Source organism: Zalophus californianus, chromosome 7 (assembly GCF_009762305.2).
Source record: "Zalophus californianus isolate mZalCal1 chromosome 7, mZalCal1.pri.v2, whole genome shotgun sequence".
NCBI classification, from domain to species: Eukaryota; Metazoa; Chordata; class Mammalia; order Carnivora; family Otariidae; genus Zalophus; species Zalophus californianus.
The window spans coordinates 116,513,779-116,536,418 of NC_045601.1; the positions used below are offsets into that span (position 1 = coordinate 116,513,779).

General features: G+C 55.7%; 1 protein-coding gene across 1 annotated transcript; it reads left to right on the forward strand.

Moving 5' to 3' along the window:
* Nucleotides 1-880: 880 nt before the first annotated feature.
* IP6K3 (inositol hexakisphosphate kinase 3) lies at nucleotides 881-22,640 on the forward strand. Its single transcript, XM_027600987.1, has 6 exons — nucleotides 881-1,005; nucleotides 10,372-10,716; nucleotides 17,068-17,272; nucleotides 18,447-18,622; nucleotides 19,724-19,899; nucleotides 21,819-22,640. Exons 2-6 carry the CDS (start codon nucleotides 10,518-10,520, stop codon nucleotides 22,287-22,289), a joined length of 1,227 nt encoding a protein of 408 aa, XP_027456788.1. The 5' UTR covers nucleotides 881-1,005; nucleotides 10,372-10,517; the 3' UTR covers nucleotides 22,290-22,640.

Consider the following 22,640-nt stretch of genomic DNA (forward strand, 5'->3'; position numbering starts at 1 on the left):
TGGAGACCTGTGAGGACTGCCTCCCCTACCCCAGCCTTGTCTGTCATCACTGCCCACCTCCTGCATACTCGCGGCTCTGAGTGCCTCTACCTCCCTGACCACCTGCTTCCCTGCTGCCTCTGGGCCCTTGCACGTGCTCTTCCCTTAGCTAGAATGCTCTTCCCACCTCCCTCTCCCCACCCTAACCTGGATGACCCTCTTTGTCCTTCAGTTCTCTGATGGCTGCTTCCTCCAGGATGCCTTCGCTGCTCCCCCCAGGTTGGGCAAGGGGTCCCCCTTAAGCTCCATGTTTGCCCACCAAATACACTGGGATTGATTGCCCTTCCACTTGCTGAACACCCCCTTCCTCCACCCCCACTGTAACTCCCTGACAACAGCCACTGGTCTGGCAGGTTCCTGGGTCAGCCCTGCTGAGCAAGAAGCAAGTCCGGAACACACAAGGGCCTCAAAAACGACTTGACTGTCTTCAAGCTGATTGAGCGCTGACTGGCTGACTGGCTTCCTGCGTGACTCTCTCTCTCTCCCTGGGCAGCCACGGCTTGGGGCAAACTGACAGTAAAGTTGTGGGGGAACAGGGTGGGGGAAGGGAGAGCAAGACCCCCTAGCCTAGCCTTACCTCAAGGCATCAAAAACCCACCAGAGGCTGACATCCCTCTGGGCAGCGGAGCAGACCGCTTCTCCGCCTCAGGCCTCCCCTCCTCTGCCTCCCCTTCACTCCCCCTCCCTTCTAGGCCCTCAGGCCCTGCTCAGAGCAGCCATACACCAGCTGACAGCTGGACGCGCCAGCCCCTGCCAGCCCTGCCCGAGGGTCAGGTGACCTCCGTTCCCCAGACCCGCCGGGCAGACCTCTCCACGGGCGCTGTCAGCGCTGTCGTGGACAGTGAGTCCTCGGGGCTGGGACACCGGGAAGGGCCCTCAGTCGGCAGGCACTGAAAGAGGAGTCTACGTTCCCCTGGACCTCCACTTCCACACGCTCCCTGCTGTCCCTCCAGGAAGGAGGCCCTGGTGAGTGCCACCTCGGGAGACAGGGCCCGGAGGGTCCATCCAGGACGGGACGACCCCCCACCCCCAACAAGGGGTCCACCTGAGGAAGGGCCAGTCTGTCTGGGTGTGTATCTGTACATCTGTGGGCACCTGTGTGTATGGGGTGCTGGGGGTCGGCTCAGGGACATAGAAATTCTGTCGTTCGCGCGTCTCCCATCTCTTGCCCCCTGCCCCTAGAGTAACTCCAACCCTTCCTAGGGTGTCTGGGAGTCTCTAACCTCAGCTCCTGCATGGAGGCAGGGTGGGTTTTGGGGGAGCAGGGACGGCAGAGGAAGCTGTGCGGCAGGTGCAGGGGTTGGAGCCAGTGGTTCCCACTGTTTAACCCTTCACAGAGGCAACTGCCCCAGGAGACATGGACGGCAAGCCCTGGGCTCCAGGAACGGCGTGCCCCGTCCCAGCAGCCTCACCCTTCCTTGGGGGGAGCGGGGTGGTGGGCCAGGCCGGGATGGTGTCAGTGCCTGCGGGCATCAGCCCATGGCCTGGGTACAGGGCGCCCCCATGGAGTGCTGGCAGACCACAGGCACTACCAAGGGCCCCTTGCCCTGGGCAGAGGCAGAGTTTTGGGGGCCCCCTCCCCATGGGCTCTTCTTGACCCTCAGTAAACCTGAGAGCCAAACCTGTCTGAGCCTGGCATGGTCCTCGGGACCTCTGGGGATCTAAAACCCCCCATGCCAGCTTCCTTCTCCAGAGATTCAGATCCCGTGGGGCAGCGCCCAGGCTGCCACAGGTTTTAAAAGCTACCAGTTTATATCTGAACCTTTTTTACTATGAAAAACTTGAAGCCTACAGGAAAAAGTAGAGGGGATGATATCATGAACTCTTGCATACCCTCCCCCGGGATTTACACGGTTGTTTGACCTTCACCATACTTGCTTCACTGCTCTAAGGCTAAAGTGTTTGAGGTAAGTTTTGGACATCACAGCATTCCCCCCAAAGTACCTCAGGAGGTTCTTACATAACCCCGATGCCATTATCCCCCTAACAAAACTAACAACTCCCCAACAATGGCCACATGGAGTTCATATTCAAATTTCCCCCAAAGCCCCCTAGATGTTCTTTATTGCTGTTTAGACCAGGATCCAATCAAGGTATACGGGTATGTCTTTTGAGTCCCTTCAATCTGAAAGTGTCTCTTCCAGCCACCTCTCCCCACCCCCCCCCCAACCCACCACCACATTGACTTGCTGACTTAAAGGCCCAGTTGTCCTACAGGAGAGGGAGACTAGGGCTGAATCAGACAGCTCTCAGTACAGAAAGAGAAACTGAGGCCCGGAGAGAAACGGACAGGGAATCTGGGGCAGAACCAGGTCTCCCAGTCCCTCCTGTGCTGTGTTCCCCCAGAGCCAGCTCCTTATCAGGGATCTGAGAAGCTCCTCCACTGCAAAAGGCCTGTGGCCCCTGAGACCCTCCCAGTGTGCTCTACCCCAGGGCATCCTGGGGGCGGCAGGCCAGGCTGAGCCATCCTGTGGCTCCCCCTGCGTGCATCTGCTCTGAGCAGGGAACCTGAATAAATCCTTTCCGCACGGTTGCTATCTTGTTCACCAGCAGCCGCAGGGAACAGCAATCAGCAATCAACTTTACAAGCATTGGGTTGTTCTGGGAAGCGAGGTGAGAGGCCGGGAGGAGTCCAGGAATGGGGGATGCAGGGGCTCATCGAGAGCCGTTACTCTTCCTCATCCAGCAGGGCTGGGACTGTGGGGTCCCGCTGCCCCCAGCGGTGGGAGGGGGGGGAGCGGGTGAGTCCGGTTGCCGAGGACCAGGTTCCCTTCAGCTCAGATGTGCCCTCCAGCTTGTATGCCCTGTCCCCTCTTCGGCAAGCCCTGTCCCTGGCTTTGGGGTCCCTCATCCTCTGTATGGAGCCAGGCACCGCACTCCTCAGAACATGCCTCACCATGGGCAGGAAGCTCCCCCCAGCCAGGCACCCCTTTGAAAAAGTAGGGGGTGGTGAGAGGAGAAGGGAATGTGGAGGGACATCGACCTTGATAGAAACTTCTAAGCTCTTGAAAAACTGCCCTGGGAAAGGTAGGGGCCCCCAAGCCGCCGTTCTGGGCTCTCTGAGGGCAGGCGTGGCAAAGCCAGGTCCGGGATGTGTTCCCTGGTGGGGGCCAGGGCTGGCTGGCTGTGGGGTTTGGGCCAGGGACTCGGGCTCAGGGCGGCTCTCGCATGGTTGCTGCTGCCCCCTGCTGGGCAAAGGCCCGCTCGCCTTCTCCCTGAACAGGCCGCCTCATGGGAGTTGGTCTGAAGGACCACGACCACGCTCACACACACGCACTCGCACACTCATCTGCACGCTCACACGTTTGCTCCACCCATGACTGCATTTTGACCTTAAAAGGCCGTTTCTTCCTGCAGCCACAAAGTTGCCCTGCTAACCACCGCCAAACCCTTTTGTCTCTGGCTCAAAGGCCTCTTACGTAAGGCAGGTGATTGCTGATCACAGTACTTAGAAAAAGGTGGAGAGGTGTGGGGAAGAGTGTCAGAGGTTGAGAAACGTGCACATCTGGGTGGTTAACGGTATCCAAGATCCTGGACACAGCTTCAAGGGCGTGAGGTCCTGAGGGAGTTGGGGGGTGCTGCTGGAGCCATTACTAGCCATGCCCAAGGTACCGGACGACCTGCGGTACTGTCACAAGGTCAAGAGACGGTAGGGGTCAGGGAGGGAGAAGCCTCCAGCTTCTGCCTCCCCCTAGAGCAGCCTTTCCAGAGGCACTGGGATCTGCAGTCATCTTTGCCCCACGCGTCTCCTACCCCGACAGCAAGCTCAGAACATTGCTTCTTCTGCTGAGGACATTTGTCAGTGGCTGAAGGGCTTCTAAACTAATGATCGCTGTATTAAAATCGCATTTGATCCTCAAACTGGAGGAACATTGGGAGATTTTAAATGTTAAAAGGAGAGAGGAAAAAATCTCTAAAAGGATAAAATCAGCCCCGAAATAAAGTTTGTGTGACAGAGGAATATGAAGCATTGCTCTGTGGTTCTGGGTATCAAGCCTTCCCTGGGGAACAGATGCTCAGCAAAGCCACATATTTCAGCCACGGCTGAGAAGGTGAGGGTGAAGTCCCGCAGTGTTCGGTATTGAGCCCATTGGGCGGGGGGTGGGGCACGCAGACGGAGGGCACACGATCTTGTGGCCCTTGAGTCATTTTTACAATGGATTTTAAAACATGTTTTTTTCCCCCCAGAAAATAATCTTGTGCTTTCCCAGCCTGGATGGCCCCAGATGATGCACAATCCTCTGCCACATGAGAAACTCCAAAATCCTCCTGCCCATTATGACCTAAGCAGTTTTAAATGGTTTTCGGGTCCTCTCCTCTCTAATAGATTAAAAAATGCTCCCTCGGGCATCACAAAGACATTGAATGGTACTTGTACCAAACCTCTGGCTCCAGCAGGCCTGCGAAATGTACGGTAGAGCTTCAGAGGCGAGAGGGCAGGCCATAAACCACGCTGCTTTTGTATCTGCAGCCGACACATCCTATACTGCGGGTTTCCTTTAATACAAGCTCCTTCTTAATTATCTCCTCCCACCCTATCGGATTTACTGGGATGCGATCCTGAAGGCTTCCACACCTCACCCTCTCAGGCAACCCCCTCGTCCCTGGCCTGAGCAGGAGCCAGACAGGCACCCCCGGTCTGTGTGCCCAGGGCCCCCTGTAGACCAGCGAGGGAAGCAGGCCAGGCTTACCGCCACTCACAGCCCTCCCTGGGGTCTCCTGGCCGGTGCTGGCCACTTTCCTATTGCTCCCTGTGCCCCAGCCCTGAGACAGGCCCTCCTCAGCCTCCCCCAGACCCAGGCCCAGCTGGTATCTCTCCCCCCTCAGACTCCATCCAGGACTCGTGACACCACACCCGCCTTAGGAGACAGCAGTACCTCTCCTAACCTTTTCAACTAGGACCCAATTTCAACATAATTTGTTCCCTATGAGTCCCCCCTGCGATACTCATTATACTTTTAGTATCTGCTGATTGAGAAAATGGATGATGATAAAAAACTACTAGGAACTCAATAATGCCTTTAAACGAATTTGTATTTTAGTAATCACAGAAGTGTTCATATACGCTTGAGAGGTTATCATTCTCTGAGGGTATTACTGTTCTGGTCTGAAGATGATGCTGTGGTGGTGTGGCTTCAGGAAGGTCTACATGGGCCCGCGGGTGGGAGCCCTTCACCCTTGGCCCTGCGAATCCATGCTGCTGAGTGCCCCTTTGGACCCTGTCCACCAGCAGCATGCTGCCCAGCTGGGTGCGAGCTCCTGGAAGGTTCCCGTTTCTGATGCAGGCCATGGAGGCACACATAGTGGAGAGGGCCTTGGACAGGACCCTGGCCCTGAGGCCTTTAGAGTAGACAGGCTTGCTGTGGCTGAACCTCAGCTAGAGGGTTCACCAGCTCCTAACTATGTGAACGGTCTTCAACATCTCAGACCCTCAGTTTTTCCATCTGAGAGTGATTTGCTTCAGAAACAGAGATGGTGATTATACAGCCAGTGATCCACAGGAGATTCATGGGAGTGGTTCCTGTTACATAGAATATATCTGTGCATGAAGTATTTGAGTGCCTGGTTCCAGGGAGGTCCCTTTCAACTTCTGGGCTCCGTGCTGGGGATCTGGCTGTGAGCTGGCGCATTGGTCAGGATGTATGAGGCCATGCTACATAACAAACCACCCCCAAATCGCAGGGGCCTCCTAGAGCAGAGATGTATTTCTCTGTCGGGCCACATATCCAACATGTACAGTTGCTCAGGGAGTGTGCTTCCAAGATGGGCCTGGGAGAGAGGACGTGGGCAATGGCTTGCCCTTAAAGCTCCCACCGGAAGTGACACAGGTCACTCCCATCCACATTATGTTGGTGGAAGCAAATCATGTGGCTTCACTTACCTTCAAAGGGCAAGGGAAGTGCAATCATACCACATTCCCCCAGGAAAAACCAGACTATTTGCGAACAGCGCCGACAATGACCACAGTCAGCCAGCTTGTTTCCAGATATAAGGAGCTGACAGGCTTTCGTAAGACACAGTTCATGACTAATTTAGTCTAAGTTTGAGCTGGTACAAGTCTGATTTGTGGTCTCACCTGCCATCCCTAAAATGGGAGTGACAAGCTTGAACAGGGGCGTATCTTCGTAATTTCCAATGAACTGGGGTTCAGCACGTGGGGAGAGATTATATAAACACACACTCTCGGTAAATAAAAAATGCCAACTGCTAGTGATGAGCCACAAGGCCCTCACCCACCTCAGCCTGATGGTGGCCTCGGTCCCTGTGTCTGGCATCACTGGTATTGTCATCTGTCTCCACTCTGGAACCCAAATACAATTGCAGGCCCCGCTGTCCATGACCCTCCTTTCAGACCAGTGGCAGGCTGGCTGTCACTCGGGCCCCATGGGGCTACACGGACAAAGACGGCCCCACGGGGCCTCATTTAACAACCAGCTGCATAGTAGGGCCCATCAGAGATTTCTTGAATCTCCCGGAGTGAGCCCAGAGTTATTTCATTCAGGATACAACCCAGTGACAGGATAGGAGGACATGGGGATTGGGGTCATTTGTCCACGACTCCTGAGGAAGGGGGCTTCCAGCCCATGAGGCTGTCTGGCTGGGGGCATCTCACTCTCTTCCCTCCCTCCCCCTACCTCCTTCTTCTCCCTCCCCACGGAACACTAGGGCAGGGTGCTGGGTGACGGGGCAGCTGTGGGGCCACAGAAGGAAGTGTGGGCTGGAGAGAGGACATTTGTCTCCCTTTGACGCACTAAAGGGAGCCCAGTGTACTTAGCAAGTGTGTCAGAGGGGGCGTAAGGTCCTGTCTCAGGCAGGCGCCTCACCTGCCTTCCCAGCACTGGAGCTGAGTCAGTCCTGAGAATAACCCACGCAGTGACAAGCCTCGGGTGGTGGAGACGCTTGGGAAGAGGACTCCACAAAGGAATGCTGTGCATTCTGTCATCTGAGCATCGTGACAAGGCTATGGCAGTGGGTGGGAAACCAAGACTCAGAAGAACATTACGAGTTCATCCCAGGGGCCTCAGCAAGCTAGTGGGAATGCCTAGAACAGATCTGGGCTCCTGACTCCCTGCCCAGGGCTCTGAGGAAACAGGGCATTGATCAAAGGCCAAGGCCCACGCCAATGACAGATGTACCTGTGTGTGGCAAAAGGAAGGTCTGGGTTGAGAAAGATCTGTCAGCTTGAATTATTTATTTGAGACTTCTGAGGGAGGACTGGGAAGAATGGAGGTCTTCCCTAGCTCATTCCCATAGAGCAGGAGGCTGTAAACAGTGACAGAGAGACAACCTCAAGCGTCCTTGGGCATGGACGGTCAGCTTCAGGGGAAGCCAAGGGGAAGCCACAGAGTGCCTCCCTGAGCAGAAGCAGAGCCCACCTGCTTAGCTCAGGGGCTGATGCCACTGCCCTCCATCCTCCCTCTGCCCCTTCCCGCCAACCTGTGTCAGAACCACAGACCATACAAGCTCCGGAGCAGGACGACCCTCAGAGAGCACCTCTTCTATACCCTAAGGTGACCCTTGAGAGGAAGAGCCTCAGCTTCCCCACCTGTTGAGTCTAGATTTTTTTTTAAACTTTATTTTAAAGTAAGCTCTATGCCTAACATGGGACTCAAGCTCATGACCCCAAGATCAAGAGTCACATGCTCTACTGACTGAGCCAGCCAGGCGCCCCAAATGTAGATTTTTTTAGAAGTATAGGCTGACTACCCAGCAGACACCCCATCACTACCAACCCACCCTAAGTTTGCAGTGTTGTGCCTTGGAGGCCCAGGATCTTCCTGGCTCGGTCTGTGCTGAGAAGGTTCAGCTGGGGCTCCTGAGAATATCTGGGAATGACAGTGCCTCTTGGGTCTTGCTGACACCCCCAGCCAGAAAGTCCCAAGAAGGTCAATACCAAGCCCTGGCTCTAGGATGGCCTGCCCCGACACCTCATGATGCTGTCTGCAGAGGTGCAGACCCCCCCGCACCACCACCACCACCACTGGGACATGCACTCACTTCCCCAGGTTGGAGGAGGGCAGGCCAGGGGTAGTCAGGAAGGGAGAGACCAGGCCTGGAGCACAAGAAAACCTGGGTCCTGTCCCAGCACAGCCAGTGACTTGCAGGTGACTTTGGCCAAGTCCCAGCCTCCTTGGGGCTCAATTTCCTGACTTTCAAAGTGGGTACACAGCAGCCCTCAGCCTCCCTGCTGCATGGCCGGTGAGCGCGCAATGGGGTGAAGGTGTCTGCTTCCTCCTTACTGGCAGGGTGCACACAGGCAAGTTACTTAACCTCTCATTTTCCCCATCTGTGAAACAGGCTGATAACACTACCTCGTCAGTAGTTGTGAAGCTTGCACAGGTCGGGTTGATCTATACCCCAACAGCTAGAACACTGCCTGCCTGGCCCTCAGCAAGCTCCCTGGCTTTACTATCACTTACTGTTATTTCCTCCCCATGCCACCACTGCGAGGCGACGCCGATGTCCTTAGAGCCCCTCTTAGAGTGTGGGGAAGAAGAGTGGCAGGCTGCCCCTCGTGGCAGCACAAGGGCTTGCCTTGGACACCCTCTGGATGTGTCCGCACAGCGGGGCTGGCTCGGCAAGGCCACGCCCGGTTGGTTGGTGCTGGGCCACCTTGGTTTTTCTCTTCTCCTTCCTTCTTGCCTTCACCGAACTGGCAAGTAGGACTGGGTTTGCCAAGCAATTGTGCTATCTTGTCACGTATCAACTTATCCCTGTGCCGATTTCGGATCGGCCTCTGCATCTAGATGCTTCCTACCAACTTCTCAGCTCGTGGAACAGGCTCCAAGTGGGGCTCCCTCCGTGCAGTCTGAGAGCAGGCCCGAGGTAAGGCCTAGGCTGTTGCATCAGTACGGCCCCTTGCCATTAGGCCTCAGGTTCCCCCCGCCCCTGCTGCCTGGCCCGGCAACCCTAACCTCCCCGTTCATGCTCCAGCCACACAGGCAGCTCTCAGAAGCCTCGTCCTGCACCCGGCAAAGCAAATGCACATACCAGGCAAAACAACTCCCCCTTCCTAAAGGGGCACTCTGTGGCCTGAAAGACAGTAGACAACGTGAGAGACCCCTGGGGGGCTGGGGGGCGCGGGGGGAAAAATGGGTCAGGCTGAGGCTTTCAGTGCCACCTGGTGCCAGAGGTCCAGGTGGGTGGCAGAGGGTCTCTCTGAGCTGGGGTCGTGAACAAATTGATAGGCACTCCCTGCATGGAGCCAGCTGGCCATACCCATGCCATGGTCTGGACCGAGGTCGTTTAGAGCATTAATCATGCCCAGTGCTGCCTAGCTTGCTGACATCCTTGGCCAGGAGTCAGGGAGGAGAGAGTATTAATAACTCGGTGGTGATGGGCATCCCTGTAGGAATGTCCTCTCAGATGGGACAGGACGAATGTGGCCGGAAGAGTCTCCCCTCGGCGTCTCCTCGGGCACTCCCCTGAGACAAAGTCAGGATGTCTTCCGGGGCTGTATTTGCAGCCCAGAGTTCCAGCAAGCCTGCCCTTAGGGAGGAAAAGGGAGCGGCAGGTCGTAAAGAATGAGGCCCCCCCTTTCCTCCTGCCTCGCCCCTGGCCTGCACCAGAGCCCGGTCTGGTCCCCACTTCCCTCGTGTGCAAAGCAACGGTGAGAAACACTGCCTTCCTTCCAACCCAGACCTGTTGGGAAGGTAGGACCACCACGGCAATAACGCTAGAAATAATTATGATAAATCACATTTATTGAGTACTTAGCTCTGGGCCCTCGGCTAACCTTTTCACAGGCTGTATCTCAATTTTGTCCTACGTGCATGAGGTAAGTATCCTTACTATTTCATTTTACAGATGGGGAAACTGAGGCCCGGAGAGGTTTGGTAACTTGTCAGAGTCACATGGCAATTATGTCATGGAGCCATGATGCAGACTCATGCGCACAGCTGTGAAGTTTTCCTGTACCCCTGAGCCCCTGCAAGAGGCCGAGCACCCCGACAGCAGGGACTCTGCTCTCCTCTTGGGCCTGCGACCAATGTTCCCAAAGGCAGGCAGGAAACAGGATATGAGGAGTTAAGACACAGTCTCTGCACTTTGGAAGCCTATGGTTGTATTATTTGATTTTTTAAAAAATGTCTTCATATTTAAATTCAAAAGGCACAGGACAGTATTTAGAGAAGTCTACCTCTCATCCTGGCTCCCCGGAGCAACCACCATTACCAGTTTCTTAATCTGACAGATTATTCTAGAAGTGACTGATGCCTGTTTACAGTCTTGTTCAACTACCCGTGGGTCGTGGCTAGGAACTGCGGGTCCTTCTGCTCCTCCCAGCACCCCATCTCCCTCACACCATTTCCACCTTCCTCCTGTGCTTTCCAGGGGCCCCCTCCCAGGCTGACAGACAGAGGGACAGCTGTGCTATGACGGTGATATCGGCCAAGAAAGCAAGAGCTGAGGACTACTGACAGCCCCGCCTCCTGTCTGGGAGCTGCCTCTTCTACCCCAGGCCTTCCTCCTGCGGACACATGGTCGTGCAGGACAGCACGGATGCTGGGGATGCCAGAGTGGGTGTGCGGCTAGAGCCCTTCCTGCACCAGGTCGGGGGGCACCTGAGCGTGATGAAGTACGACGAGCACACCGTGTGCAAGCCCCTCATCTTCCAGGAGCAGAGGTTCTACGAATCCCTGCCTCTGGCCATGAAGCGGTTCACTCCGCAGTATAAGGGTGAGTGTCCAGGCGGCAAGCCGCGGCTCTGTGCCCACCATACCGGGCCGGGCTCGTATGCGCGCCGCCCCCCCACCCCACCCCACCGTCACCTCCCCGGGCACTGTGCTGCAGGTGAGGGTTGACATGGAGACATGCCCCTCTCCCACAGCCCCGTTGGCTTTCGCTGTCCTAGTTTCTTTGAACTCTTCAAGCCTCCAGGCCTGGAGTCTGATGCCATTTGGCATCCCTACAAATTAGCTCGAGCCACTAGGCTTCGAGGAACTGAGAATGGAATCAAATGATACCCCGGCCCCACGCTGCTCTGCTAGGGTATCTGCTCTGTACTTCAGGAGTGCCATGGCTGGGTCCTGTGACCAGGGCTGAGACAGACAGGGCAGGCCAAGGCCTCCTTTCCCTCCCTCTGGAGACCCAGGCAAGTGGGAGGGGCCTCAGGCCTGGGTCAGGGCGGGAAGGAGCTGGACCCGACATGGTTAGGAAACCAGAATTCCTCATCCTCTTCTAGTGGCCAAGCCAGGGCCACGGGCTGCCTTCCAGGTAGAGCTGGGGGAGTGGGGCACAGAGCGTGTGTGTTCTGATCTGAGTCCAGGGTGGGTTCTGGGGAGTGAAGGTTGGGTGGGCAGGGCCACCATTTGGGGGCTTGCAGGCAGGGGCACTCTGGGCAGCGGGCCAGCATCCAGGGGGCAGGCTTTTTGTCCACACCCGGCCTTCAGTAAATGTGGCTCACAGGGCTCAGGGCATGACTGCCAGCCGCCAGCCCCTCAATGGGATGAATGCCCAGAGAAAAGACCTCTTTTAAAGGTCTTTGAATGTTGTGACTACAAGCTTCTGCCCTCGAATAAGCATCTGTAGTAAAAGTGACGATAGCATCCAAATCAGTCAGCCAAAAACTCACTTGCATTTCAATGATCAAATAACTGGGAAGGATGGGGCCTAGCTCTATGGGTGTTCCTCAGAGTGGGCTCTGGGATTGACCAAGGCTGGGGTAGGGGTTCACATGCAGATTCCCAGGCTCCCTTCCACACTTGTGAACCAGAACCCCTGGGGTCAGGGCCCAGGAATCTGTATTCAGCATGTCCCAGATTGAGACTCACTGATAGGGGGGCCAAGGCCTTGAGCCCCAAGCACCGCTTCAGTCCCGCCTTGCCAAGACCTTCCGAGAGTCTGAGACGAGACCCATGAGCATCACACACTGCGAGAGAGGGGCGGGTGGCTATTATGCAGCCTGTGCAGGCCTCCCCTGGGGCCTCTGGGGCCGCAGGCCAGGGTTGCCCATCAGTTGTGGGTCACTGCCCAGCTCGTCCGAGCGCCCACTGGAATCAATGTCTGTCCTTTCGCAACTGAACTCAACCTAGCAAAGGGGTGGCAGGGTCTTGCGTGGGGTGGCCTCCCGCCCGCAGCATCTCACGCTTGTTGGACACAGCTCTGGAGCTGAGACAGACTGCCAAGGCAGCCACAGGCAGAGCAGGAAAGTGAAAGAGGCTGTGTGGTCTCCAGGACCCCATTCCAGTGCCTTCCCTGTGTCCTGTCTACACATGCCCATTCCTCTGGGCGGGTGAGAACGACACCCTTCTCGGGCACCCTCAGGCACTGGTCTACTGTCCAGACCCCTACTCTACTCTGCCTTGCAGGCCCGGTCGGGTCCATCCCCGGTACCGCCTGCCTCAGGGCTCTGCTAAAATTTGATAGATTAACTTAAGCCAAGGCACCAAAGCTACATGTACCAATGGCCACAGAGCATGCTCCAGTCTCTGCCTTGGGGCTTCACCCAGGAGACGGTGTTTCCACACAAGTCGGGAGGGGGCTAGGTCAGAGAACCACAGGACACCCCACAGGGGAGACCACACAGCCCTGCTGAGGGTGAGGGTGAGGTAGAGCCCACAGACTCAGATGACACGCAAACACAAGGATTCCGTGGTGCAGAAATGCGGATTCACTCAACAGCCAGAAGGCGGTCTGCGGAGTGCCAAGGGCCAGGCACCACTTGAGGAAATGCACATCTAGGGAGACAGTAGAGAAAGGCCCAGAACCAGGACCGTCACACTCTCAGATCCCTGGAGCAGGGAGCTGAGGTCAGGTTTCAGACGAGAAACGGTCCCTCCAAGGGCTGCACAGGCTTCTTGCTTCACCGGATAAGAAAAGTGGTCTCAGCTAACCCTCAGCATTCACTCAGTGCCAAACACAACTGTAAATAGTTTCCCTGTATCAACTCAATCCTTGTTAACAACTTTCCGAGGCAGGCACTACTATTATCCCCATTTCACAGGTGAGGAGACCGAGGCCCAGAGTGGTGACACGACTTGCCTGAGGCCACACAGCCAGTGAGAGGCAGAGCCAGGATTAAAGGTCTGAGGTCTGGCTCCCAAGTGTGGGCTCTTGGCCACCCAGGCCCGCTCCACCAGCCACTGCTACCCACAAGATGGGTTCTTCGGATGCCGGTGCTCAGGGCGTCTGTAGCCCAATGAAGGAGGGGATATAACTTGCCCAGAGTCACTCAACAAGTGACCTCAGGTCAGGCTGCTACAGCAGGGTCTCCATTTTTCTCCCCCTGGGAAGGGCCCCAGAGAGAGGGGCTATTTCCATAGTGGCCACTGTGTGCCATGGAGCACACCCTCTCCCTTCTCACCGCCCTGCACTGTGATGGCATCAGGGAGCACCGGACAGGGAACGTCACTCCTAAGGGTAGCCTCCCCATGCCGGGAGCTCGCCCGGACCTTTTGCTGGGCTCCTCGGGCATGGCAACATCTTGGGGCTGCGTCCCTCTGCCTCCCAGTATACCTGTCAGCCTTGGGTGAGCAAGGACATACTCCTAAGTCTGGTTGGTTAACAGATGAGCCAGATTCATATTATAGACGCCAGTGAATAAATGCTCTCATGAGCTTAAAAATAAATACATGACAGAATATTCCCGGAGGCTGGGGAAACTGCTTGGCCAAACCGAAATTGCTGAGATGCTTTGGGCATGGCAGTTGTGGCTGTAAGCACTCTTGTCTGCCCAGCTGGCCTGACTGCAGGTTGAGGTGCCTGGGGAGGGCTGGGGAGCAGGCAGATGAAGCTCTGGCTGTCCCCTGCGCCTCCCCACCCCGCCCCGCTCCCGGCCAGGCAGAGTCGGCAGAGTGCTGGGAGCCCACGTCCCTTCAGGCCTAGCCCCATGGACACACAAAGCAAATTGGTCCCAGGCTGGGACCAACACAATTCTTGACTAAAAACCAATCCAAGCCCCAAGGGGGTCTTGATTCCACTGACAGGCTGCTGCAGTAAAGAGCTGGCAACTGGAAACCGTTTGCAGGGCGGCTATCTGCTATGGATCCCGGGCTTCAGAGCAAGGTCTGGGCTGCGCTGGAGAAGGATGTGGGAGAGAAGACAGATAGGTGGAGACACAGAGCCAGAGGCGTGCAGGAAGACGGAGCGAGAGGGCAGGGACAGGAAGTCTGGCTGGGTAGCTCTGACAATATGAGAAATAGAAATGATTTTTGGATCTTATTGGTTTTGGGTTATTTTGCACCCCTGCTCACCTCCATTTATTTAGACACTCAAATCTGATGAGATCAGACAAGAGTTGGAGCCCAGAGAAGCGGGGGAAGGTCACATTTCTTGTCCTTCCAGGGAGGCCTCGTGGGGCGGGGGCTCCCTGAGACAGTGGTTTCTGGCGAGCATGTCACCACAGTCCCACAGCGGGAAAGGCCAGATGGTGAGCTGAACTTTACAAAAGACCCGAAAGGGCCTCGCCCTTGGCTGGCACACCGTCCTGGGCTCCCCAGCAGCCAGGAGGCTCCAAGCTCCCCAAGGACAAGCATGGAGGCCAGCGCGCTCTCCTTTCCCCACGGTGGGGGGCTGGGCTCTGGGGCCTGGTGCTGGCTTCCAGGTGGGCCCTCCTCCCCAGAACAAGCACAGCAGCCCTCCTGCCTGAGGAAATAGGAACGGAAAGGTAGACACCACGTCCTTGGGCTTCTTGGCACTCTCGACCCTTTGTACTGATGACCCTCCCAAAACAGGTTTCTCTGTTCGCTCCCACGGAACACAATGGCCAAAGCAAATGTGATAAGGACAGACAGGAGCGTGCCTCATCCCCACACAAGCAAACACTGCATGACCACACCAGAGTCTCCCGATGAAGCCCTCGGCTCCCTGTTACAGCTTGTTCCTTCTTCCATAGCCACGTCTGCTGTGGCCTTTCCCAGAGCTCCCCCACTTACTGTGTGACCTTGGGCACGTCATTCCATCTCCTGAGTCTTGGTGACTACAGGCAAGGGCCTTGCAGGCCTGCCATCACTCCATGGTAACAGACGAAAGGCCTGGAAGCTGGTACACGGCAGTGATTATGACCAACGCAGTTCTTTTCCTGACCTGCCATCAGCCCGCCGTTCTCATGGGCAGAGCCCCTCTGGTGGGCATGCGGGTTCAGGTAAACGACAAAATGCCAGGTTCGGGTACGGTATTAGCAGCAGTATCATTGTTCATTCCCGGGATTCAGGGGCCTGAGATGAACTGAGGCAACACAGAATTTTTTTAAGGAGCTGGAAAAAACTGAATGTCACTCTCAGGCTGCGAAATTAGGGCACCAGGAATCTGAGATGACAGGACTAGCCCAGAGAGACCGCTGAGCTAGGCACAGATGGCCCTGAAGAGCGACTTGCTGAATTATAGAGCAGCCCTGAAAATGAGCGTCTGCACTGACCAGCCTGAGCAGGGACGCAAGCAGGGAAATCAGCTGCCCTGAGTGCTGGTTCAGCAGAAATTACCACTTGCACTGAGAAAGTGACCAAGCGGCCGGGGGAGGAAATAAATATCTGAGGGGACCTGATCACATGCAGCCCACCTTCTCTCCGTCAGAGTCCCGGAAGGAAACGAGCGGTGTACTGAACGGGGTTTAAGTGAAGAGAGTTTTCAAAGGGACAGCTAGTACATAGAAGTGCTCGCAGGATTAAGGGAACTGGGGGTGACGAGGCACGCAGTGACCAGCACCCCTGAAAGGCTGGGTGACCACCCCTAGGCCTGAAGGGAATGGGGTCACAGACCCAGGGAGAGGGAGGCCACGTAGGGACAGGACCACGGCTGCAGCAGGGAGGGGGACCAGTGGGGTAAATACCTCGATCTTTCTCCTGCCTCACCCCATCTCCTGCCAACATCCTCTGTTGGCCCAACCCCCGGGAAACCAGGGCCGAGGAAGCCATTGGTGCACTCCACAGGGTCAACCTGGCAGGCACAAAGCAGGGTGGAGACAGGTGGAGGGTGGCTTGGTGGGAGAAGGAGCCACCAGAACAGTCATGGTGTCAGCTGCAGGAGGAACAGGGAACCAGGGACTCTAGAGAGCCAGTCCTCGCAAAGCCATCTGTGGGGCTGTCTCCTGCGCCACCAGCAAGAGTACAGCTCCAGCTCCACCAGAACTCCATCGAGGCTGGGCACCCACGTAGCTCAGACGCTGAGCCCCATGGGGGGAGACCCACACTGTGCCGCCAGAGTGAGAAATCCAAAAGGGGTGACCACAGAGCCGGTGACACGCGTGCCAGACCTAATTGCCAGACCTGGCCCATGTCCCGGAGGAGAAGCCAATTAGCCCGTTTGTTCACTGGGCTTCCTCACACTCTCCACTCTCACAAGCCGCAAGTGGAGCAGGCTGCCATGCCTTGATCACAAACACTGATGGTCAGGAGTGACTGTAGCTGGAGAAATCCCACAAGTCTCCTGTTTTCTACCACAGAACCATGTTCCGTCAGTAATATTCATGTGCTGTGTGTCTAACTGAAGGAGATGGCAGGCATCCGTGTTAAAGCCAGAGATCAGGGTGCGGGAGAGGTCTAAATGAAGGAAACACAGAGGCCGAGCCCCGGAAGCCTCTCTGAGGCGGGCTTCCTGGAAGAAGCCGGTCAGACAGAGAGAAAGGGAAGGGAGAGGAAGGATGATGGAGGCAGAGGGAGGAATGGGATGGGCCCCCGCTTCCCTCAAGCCACCCTGAGGCAGGGGGCCTTCTTTGTGGAGGACCAGCTCCGATGACCCCAGGTTGGGCCCCACTGGAACAGCTCTGCTGTGACTGGGAAGGTGCCACTGTGCACCAGGGAACCAGAAGGTGAGAACAAAATGTACAGGGCTGGCTTTGTTCAAAGCATGAAAGGGCAGAGAGATGCAATGAAGCAGACCAGCCCAAGGCTATTGTCTGCAGGCTCCGTGGCCCTGGGCTCATTCTGGAACAGTCCCCATTGTTCCTCCTTGAGAGAGGAGTTAGGGAAGGGGGAGTGGGCAGGTTGATCAGTGCCATTAAACTACCATTCGAAAGGATGTCACCCCTTACAACGTGTCCACCAGGTAAATTCCGTCTGGTTTCCCCCCTCCCCCCCCCCGTGTGCTCTGCAGGCACCATCACGGTGCACCTCCAAAGAGACAGCCGAGGCCATCTCAGCCTGGTGGCCACCCCGCTGAAGGAGAACCGGGGGCCCTTCAAGGTCTCCACGGAGTCGGCGGCAGTGGCCCTATGGCAGACTCTCCAGCAGACCACCGGCGGCACTGGTGGCGCCCACCCCCTCGCCCAGTGGCAGCTGGCTCACTCGCTCGAGGAGAGGTGAGGGCCACATGGCAGGATGACAGAAACCTAACAGGGACTAGCTCCACTCCCACCTGCGCCAAGGTCCACAGCTCCCCAAAAGGGCCAAGGAAGTGACAAATTCACAGGAAGGCTCCTTCTAGAAACACCAATGCAACCAAAGAAAGGAATGAATTTTCCTTCATGGAGTTTTTTAGAGGGAGGACTCCGATGTATTTATGTCAGAAGCTGCCACAAACGCAGAGTCCTATACAGAGCAGGCATTCGGTGCATATTTGTTTAATTACATACCGGTTTCACTGAGACCGTGCAATGTCTCCAGGTGGGGGTGGGGGGAATGCAGAAACCCAGAAGAGGTGACACAAAGGAAAAGTGGCTAATGGCAGTCCGAAATCACCTTTCCTCAGCGGCCAGAAAGGGACGAGGAGAGAGGTCAATGCAGCCCCCCATGGGACTTCGGAGACCAGGCAGTTCGGGGCACCCGAGGTCCCAGAGAGGTCTCCAGAACCTCTGATAATGTTAGCTGACCTTTCTCGGATGAAAAGGACCCTCCAGGGACTTATAAAACATTTATGGGAAACAAAAGGGAGTTAATACAATGAAAGTACCTCCCTTCCCCAAGGAGCACAGCAGATCTAATTAAGCCTCTTGGCTCAGCGTCAGGAAGCAGTACGCATTATCTCCATTTCACAGATGGGGAGGCCAAGATGCAGGGGACAGGAGAGAGGGCGGACCGAAGACCCAGGATTCCCAGCCCTGAGGGCCTTTTGACGTCTCAAGGCCATAACGACCCGGCACGCTCACGGCCTAAACTCCCAGCCTTCTGATTCCAGGCAGGGTCGCTTGTCCCCACACCGCATCGCCTCGATAGTGCAAGCGGAACCCAGATCGCTTACAAGTGAATTTAACCACCCCCACCCCCACCCCCGCCCTCTAAGGAGGCGACATGCTCTAATGAGTTCTTCTGGGGTTCGGAGAGCCGCCCTGCCAGGGCTGCAGTGTGGCCTGATCTGGTGCCCAGGGCCTGAATGGGGCAGGAGGGGCACTCCGAGGCCCTGCAGGCAGTGTGGAGAGCAGCCAGGGACAGTCCGTGTCAGAGCCCAGCCCAGGAGAGCCCCGCCCAAGGGACGGGCACCTTCCTCGGCCCTCCGGCCAGGCTGCCCTGACTGTGGTGCGCCTCCCTCTCCCGCAGCCCCACCACGTCGCTCCTGAGGTCTGACTTCCACCTCAACGCCCCGGTCTCCTCACTGGTGGAAGACGCTAAAGGGAACCAGGCCGAGAGGAGGAGCTTCAACCCGTGGGGCCTGCAGTGCCACCAGGCCCACCTGACCCGCCTGTGCACCGAGTACCCGGAGAACCAGCGGCACCGTATCCCCATCAGAGGGCGGGGGACCAGAGGGGGGTGACAGAGACAGACGGGGGCACAGGGGCGGGAGGGAAAGACACAGACACGGGGCCAGGGGAGGGGTGGGCGGGGAGAGACTGATAGGAGGGAGACGTTGAGGCACAGGCCCTCAAACCTAGGACCTAGAAGAAATCTGATCTCTCCAAAAGAAAAAGCAAAGAATATGGGGGAAGTCAGACTGGGAACTAAGTTGAACACAGTGCCCGTGGCCAGGCCACTGGCTGTGTCGCTGCCACCTGGGCAGAGGGGCTGGGCTGGGGGTCTCTGTGGGCAGAGAGGAATGACGACAGCCATGCTGGGTGGGGGTGGCAGGGGGCTCAGAGGGCTGGGTGGGTTCCCCACACCCCAGCCTCCCTTCTAGCCCTCCAAATTCTCCCCACAGATGTCTTCCTATGGAGCTGATGGGGTGAGGGGGTGTGGTGCTCCCCTCAGGGAAGTGCCCAAGCGGGAGACTTTTAGGGGAGGTGCTCCCCGCCCATCCTCAGGCTGCCATGTTCTCAGTGAGTACATTTAGGCTTGAAATACCCCTTTGTCAGTGCTGGGCTCCTTCCCGCAAACGGGTGACTGGTTTCACAGTATTTACTAAGACACATCTGCAACCCTAATCCCTAAGAAGCTTTTGCAGCATAATTACTCCACTAAAATTAATATTCCTGCAACTCATCTCCAAAGCTAACATCAACCCACTTCTCCCAAAAGGTATTGGCCCATTCAGTGACTCGAGGTTTTAGCCTTATGATTTTCTGCCATAAAATGTAAATTGGGCACAGCCTGCCAGGGATTTCACGCCTGCATTTAAATTCCAACCTCAGAGCAAAAAGGAAAAGGAAAAGAAGCTCACATAGTCATAAAGTCCCCCTAAATAAATGGACTTATTAAAGCAGCCTGCAAAGCTAATACTTTGAATTCTCAAGAGGGGCAATGGGCTTGTCTGTGAGGAGCTGGGAGAGAAGGAACGATGCTCAGAGGAGGGGGTCCCAGGCAGCCGCCAAGGCGCGCTAACTGCCTCCATAGGGGCCTCAGTCTTCGTGTCCACAGAGCCTTCCTGAACTCAGCGTGACCAGGGTTTCTGTTGCTGGAAAATGTCGTGTCACGGTACAAGCACCCCTGTATCCTGGACCTGAAGATGGGGACCCGGCAGCACGGAGATGACGCGTCCGAAGAGAAGAAGGCCCGCCACATGAGGAAGTGTGCGCAGAGCACCTCGGCCTGCCTGGGCGTGCGCATCTGTGGCATGCAGGTAGGTGGCAGAGGGCCCACCGCAGGGCTGGGCATCCTGGCATGTCCACTGCAGGGCAGGGGTGTCTCCCAAGCAGACACCACTGCCCACAGAGCCAGCCACACAGGAGGCCGGCGGGCACAGCCCTCCCACACGGGAAAGGCAGATCCCACTCTAGGACACACTGGGATTTCTGTAAGAGCCCCTTTCACGACCATGGTGCCAAAAAGCTGCCATTTTTTTTTTTTTTTAACTCGGGTCTCAGGGTCTCCGGCAGCTGAAACTTCCCAGTGGCCACGTGGGGCCTGTCCATGTTGAGAGCAGACCTCTGGTGACAGTGTGTGAGCAGGGGCTGGGGAGAGAACTGAAAAAGAGCTTCTCTGTGCACTCCATGGCTTCTTCAGTCTCTTGAAGGATGCAGCTGAATCCTCTCCTTCTCAGGTGCCATAAGGCACTCTGCTCTTTGAATTCTTATTAGCCATTCCTTCTTCCTACGCCACGTCTTCTGCTTCTTCTTGCTATCTGTTCTGGTTAATGAAGTGGGAAGGTCGTAGCCTGCTCAGCTGAGGCAAAGGAATGGTTAATTTTTTTATTGCCCAGACTCTACCCCATTTTTGCAGCTCTGATGTGGCTCGTGGCAGGGGCTGCAGAATGGGAAGAGATAAAGTTTCCCCACTCGTTCGCTCTTAGCATCTATCTCCTCAAAGCAAAACCAGACACTGGTTTGACGGTACACATTAAAGCTTTCCTTAATTGAAACTGCCACCCCTTGAAGCTGGGAGTGGAGTCTATAAATTTGTTGCACAGATGTCCCCTGGAAGGCTGGGAATGCAGTCCTCAAGAGAATGGAGTGTGATGGTTTGGGGTGTAAATGGAATCTCTCTCCGGACCTCCAATCTTCTGAAAATGATCTGATTTATTTAGACAGTGACGCCTGTCATGTATTTATGACGGCTAATTTAACAGCCCATCTCCAGCCCTCCAAAGCAAGTCTATGATAGCTTTCTGATTTTTTTTCCCCCACACTGGTTTTCTACAAACATGCCACATAATCGGAAGGCAGGAAAGACCTGAGAAACTGTCTTGGCCAGGTATGGGCTGCCCTTCCCAGGTATGCCAGACAGAAGTGAGCCAAGTCATGGCCATGCCAGCCACTGGCCTCAGTACAGCCTCTGCCTCTGCCTGTGCCATCTGAATGAAACGGGAGCGGCTGCCACTGTCCCCCCAGCAGCATTTCCTCCATCTGCTCCCTTCTGGTGGCCAAGACATGACAGGGGAGGGGGAGAGGAGCTGGTGCCAAGGAGAAGCCACCAGCCCCACAGAGCTGCTGCGAACCTCCCCGTTCCATCCAGGCTCCCCTCAGCTGCACTGGCTGCCTGAAAACCCCGTCCCTACCTCATCCAGCCTTTTTATCTTTTTATCTTCAGCCAAACCTGCTTTACCCCAAGAGCCATTTCCTTAGAATCTGCAGAGAAAGGACTTTATAAACTTCACTGGGGAAAATTGAATCTAGTTGGCTTTCCAAGGCCATTGGCTGTGATCTCAGATTCCTACTAAAGCGTTCTAGCTTGTGTTTGCTAATATTTGAATTGAAGAAGGCCAGGAGCCAGGGTTTAAAATCATGATTTGGAGGATGACACTGGGAATTCATAAGAAAGGCGATCCAAAGCTTTTCCTTATGGGCGGAGGGTCACCTTTGTGGGGTGAGGGATATGTAGAGCTTGGATTCCTATTAAGGGCTTGCACAGAAAGCATTTTAAAATGTGAAAGTTCCCCAGGTGCTTGATGAAAGATCATCCTTCCATTCATTTCAGCCATTCTTGCCCTGCATCTCCTGGAAATCTGTTTATATATCATGTCAGCTTATAACACTGCAACCATAGCAGTTGCCAAGTTTCTTCTTGAGTTGGCAATTCTTCACGTCTTCTTTCTATTACCAGGTTTATCAAGTTGATAAGAAGCACTTTCTCTGCAAAGACAAGTACTATGGAAGAAAACTCTCCATCGAGGGCTTCCGACAAGCCCTCCATCAGTTCCTGCATGACGGAACCCGCTTCCGGACAGAGCTCCTGGAGCCCATACAGCGCCAGCTCCAGGCCCTCCTCTCAGTCATTAGGAGCCAGAGTTCGTACCGGTTCTACTCCAGCTCTCTCCTCATCATCTATGATGGGCAGGAGCTGCCAGAAAGGACCCCGGGGGGCCTGCATCCTCAGGAGGAGGCTCCACAGACGGCCCACAGCAGCTCTTCCGGAAGTCTCACCAAAGTTGACATCCGGATGATCGACTTTGCTCATACAACATACAAAGGCTCCTGGAATGAGCACACCACTTATGATGGACCAGATCCAGGCTATATTTTTGGCCTAGAAAACCTCATCCAGATCCTGCAGGATATTCAAGAGGGAGAATGAGGCTTGTTGGGCCTATCCAGATTTTTCTGGACTATAATTCTCAAAAGGGACCTACTGGTAGCCAGGGTACTCCAGACACTGTTAGATGTCTTTGTCATAATTATATCCACATTCAAAAGCCACACATGGCAGGGTATATTAATGGCGGTTACGGAAACCAGCTCTGGAGGTAATTCCCGTACTCTGGCATCTTCTGCTAATGCCGGTCTTCGGAGGCTGGACAGTCGGTGTGAAACGGCACCATCGTGGAGTACACTGGAGGGCTGCGGCACGAGGGAGAAGCCAGCATTACAGTGAGATTCTGGAGAATTTGCATTTAAAAATGCTTTTTTGTTGTCACGCTGAAGTCTT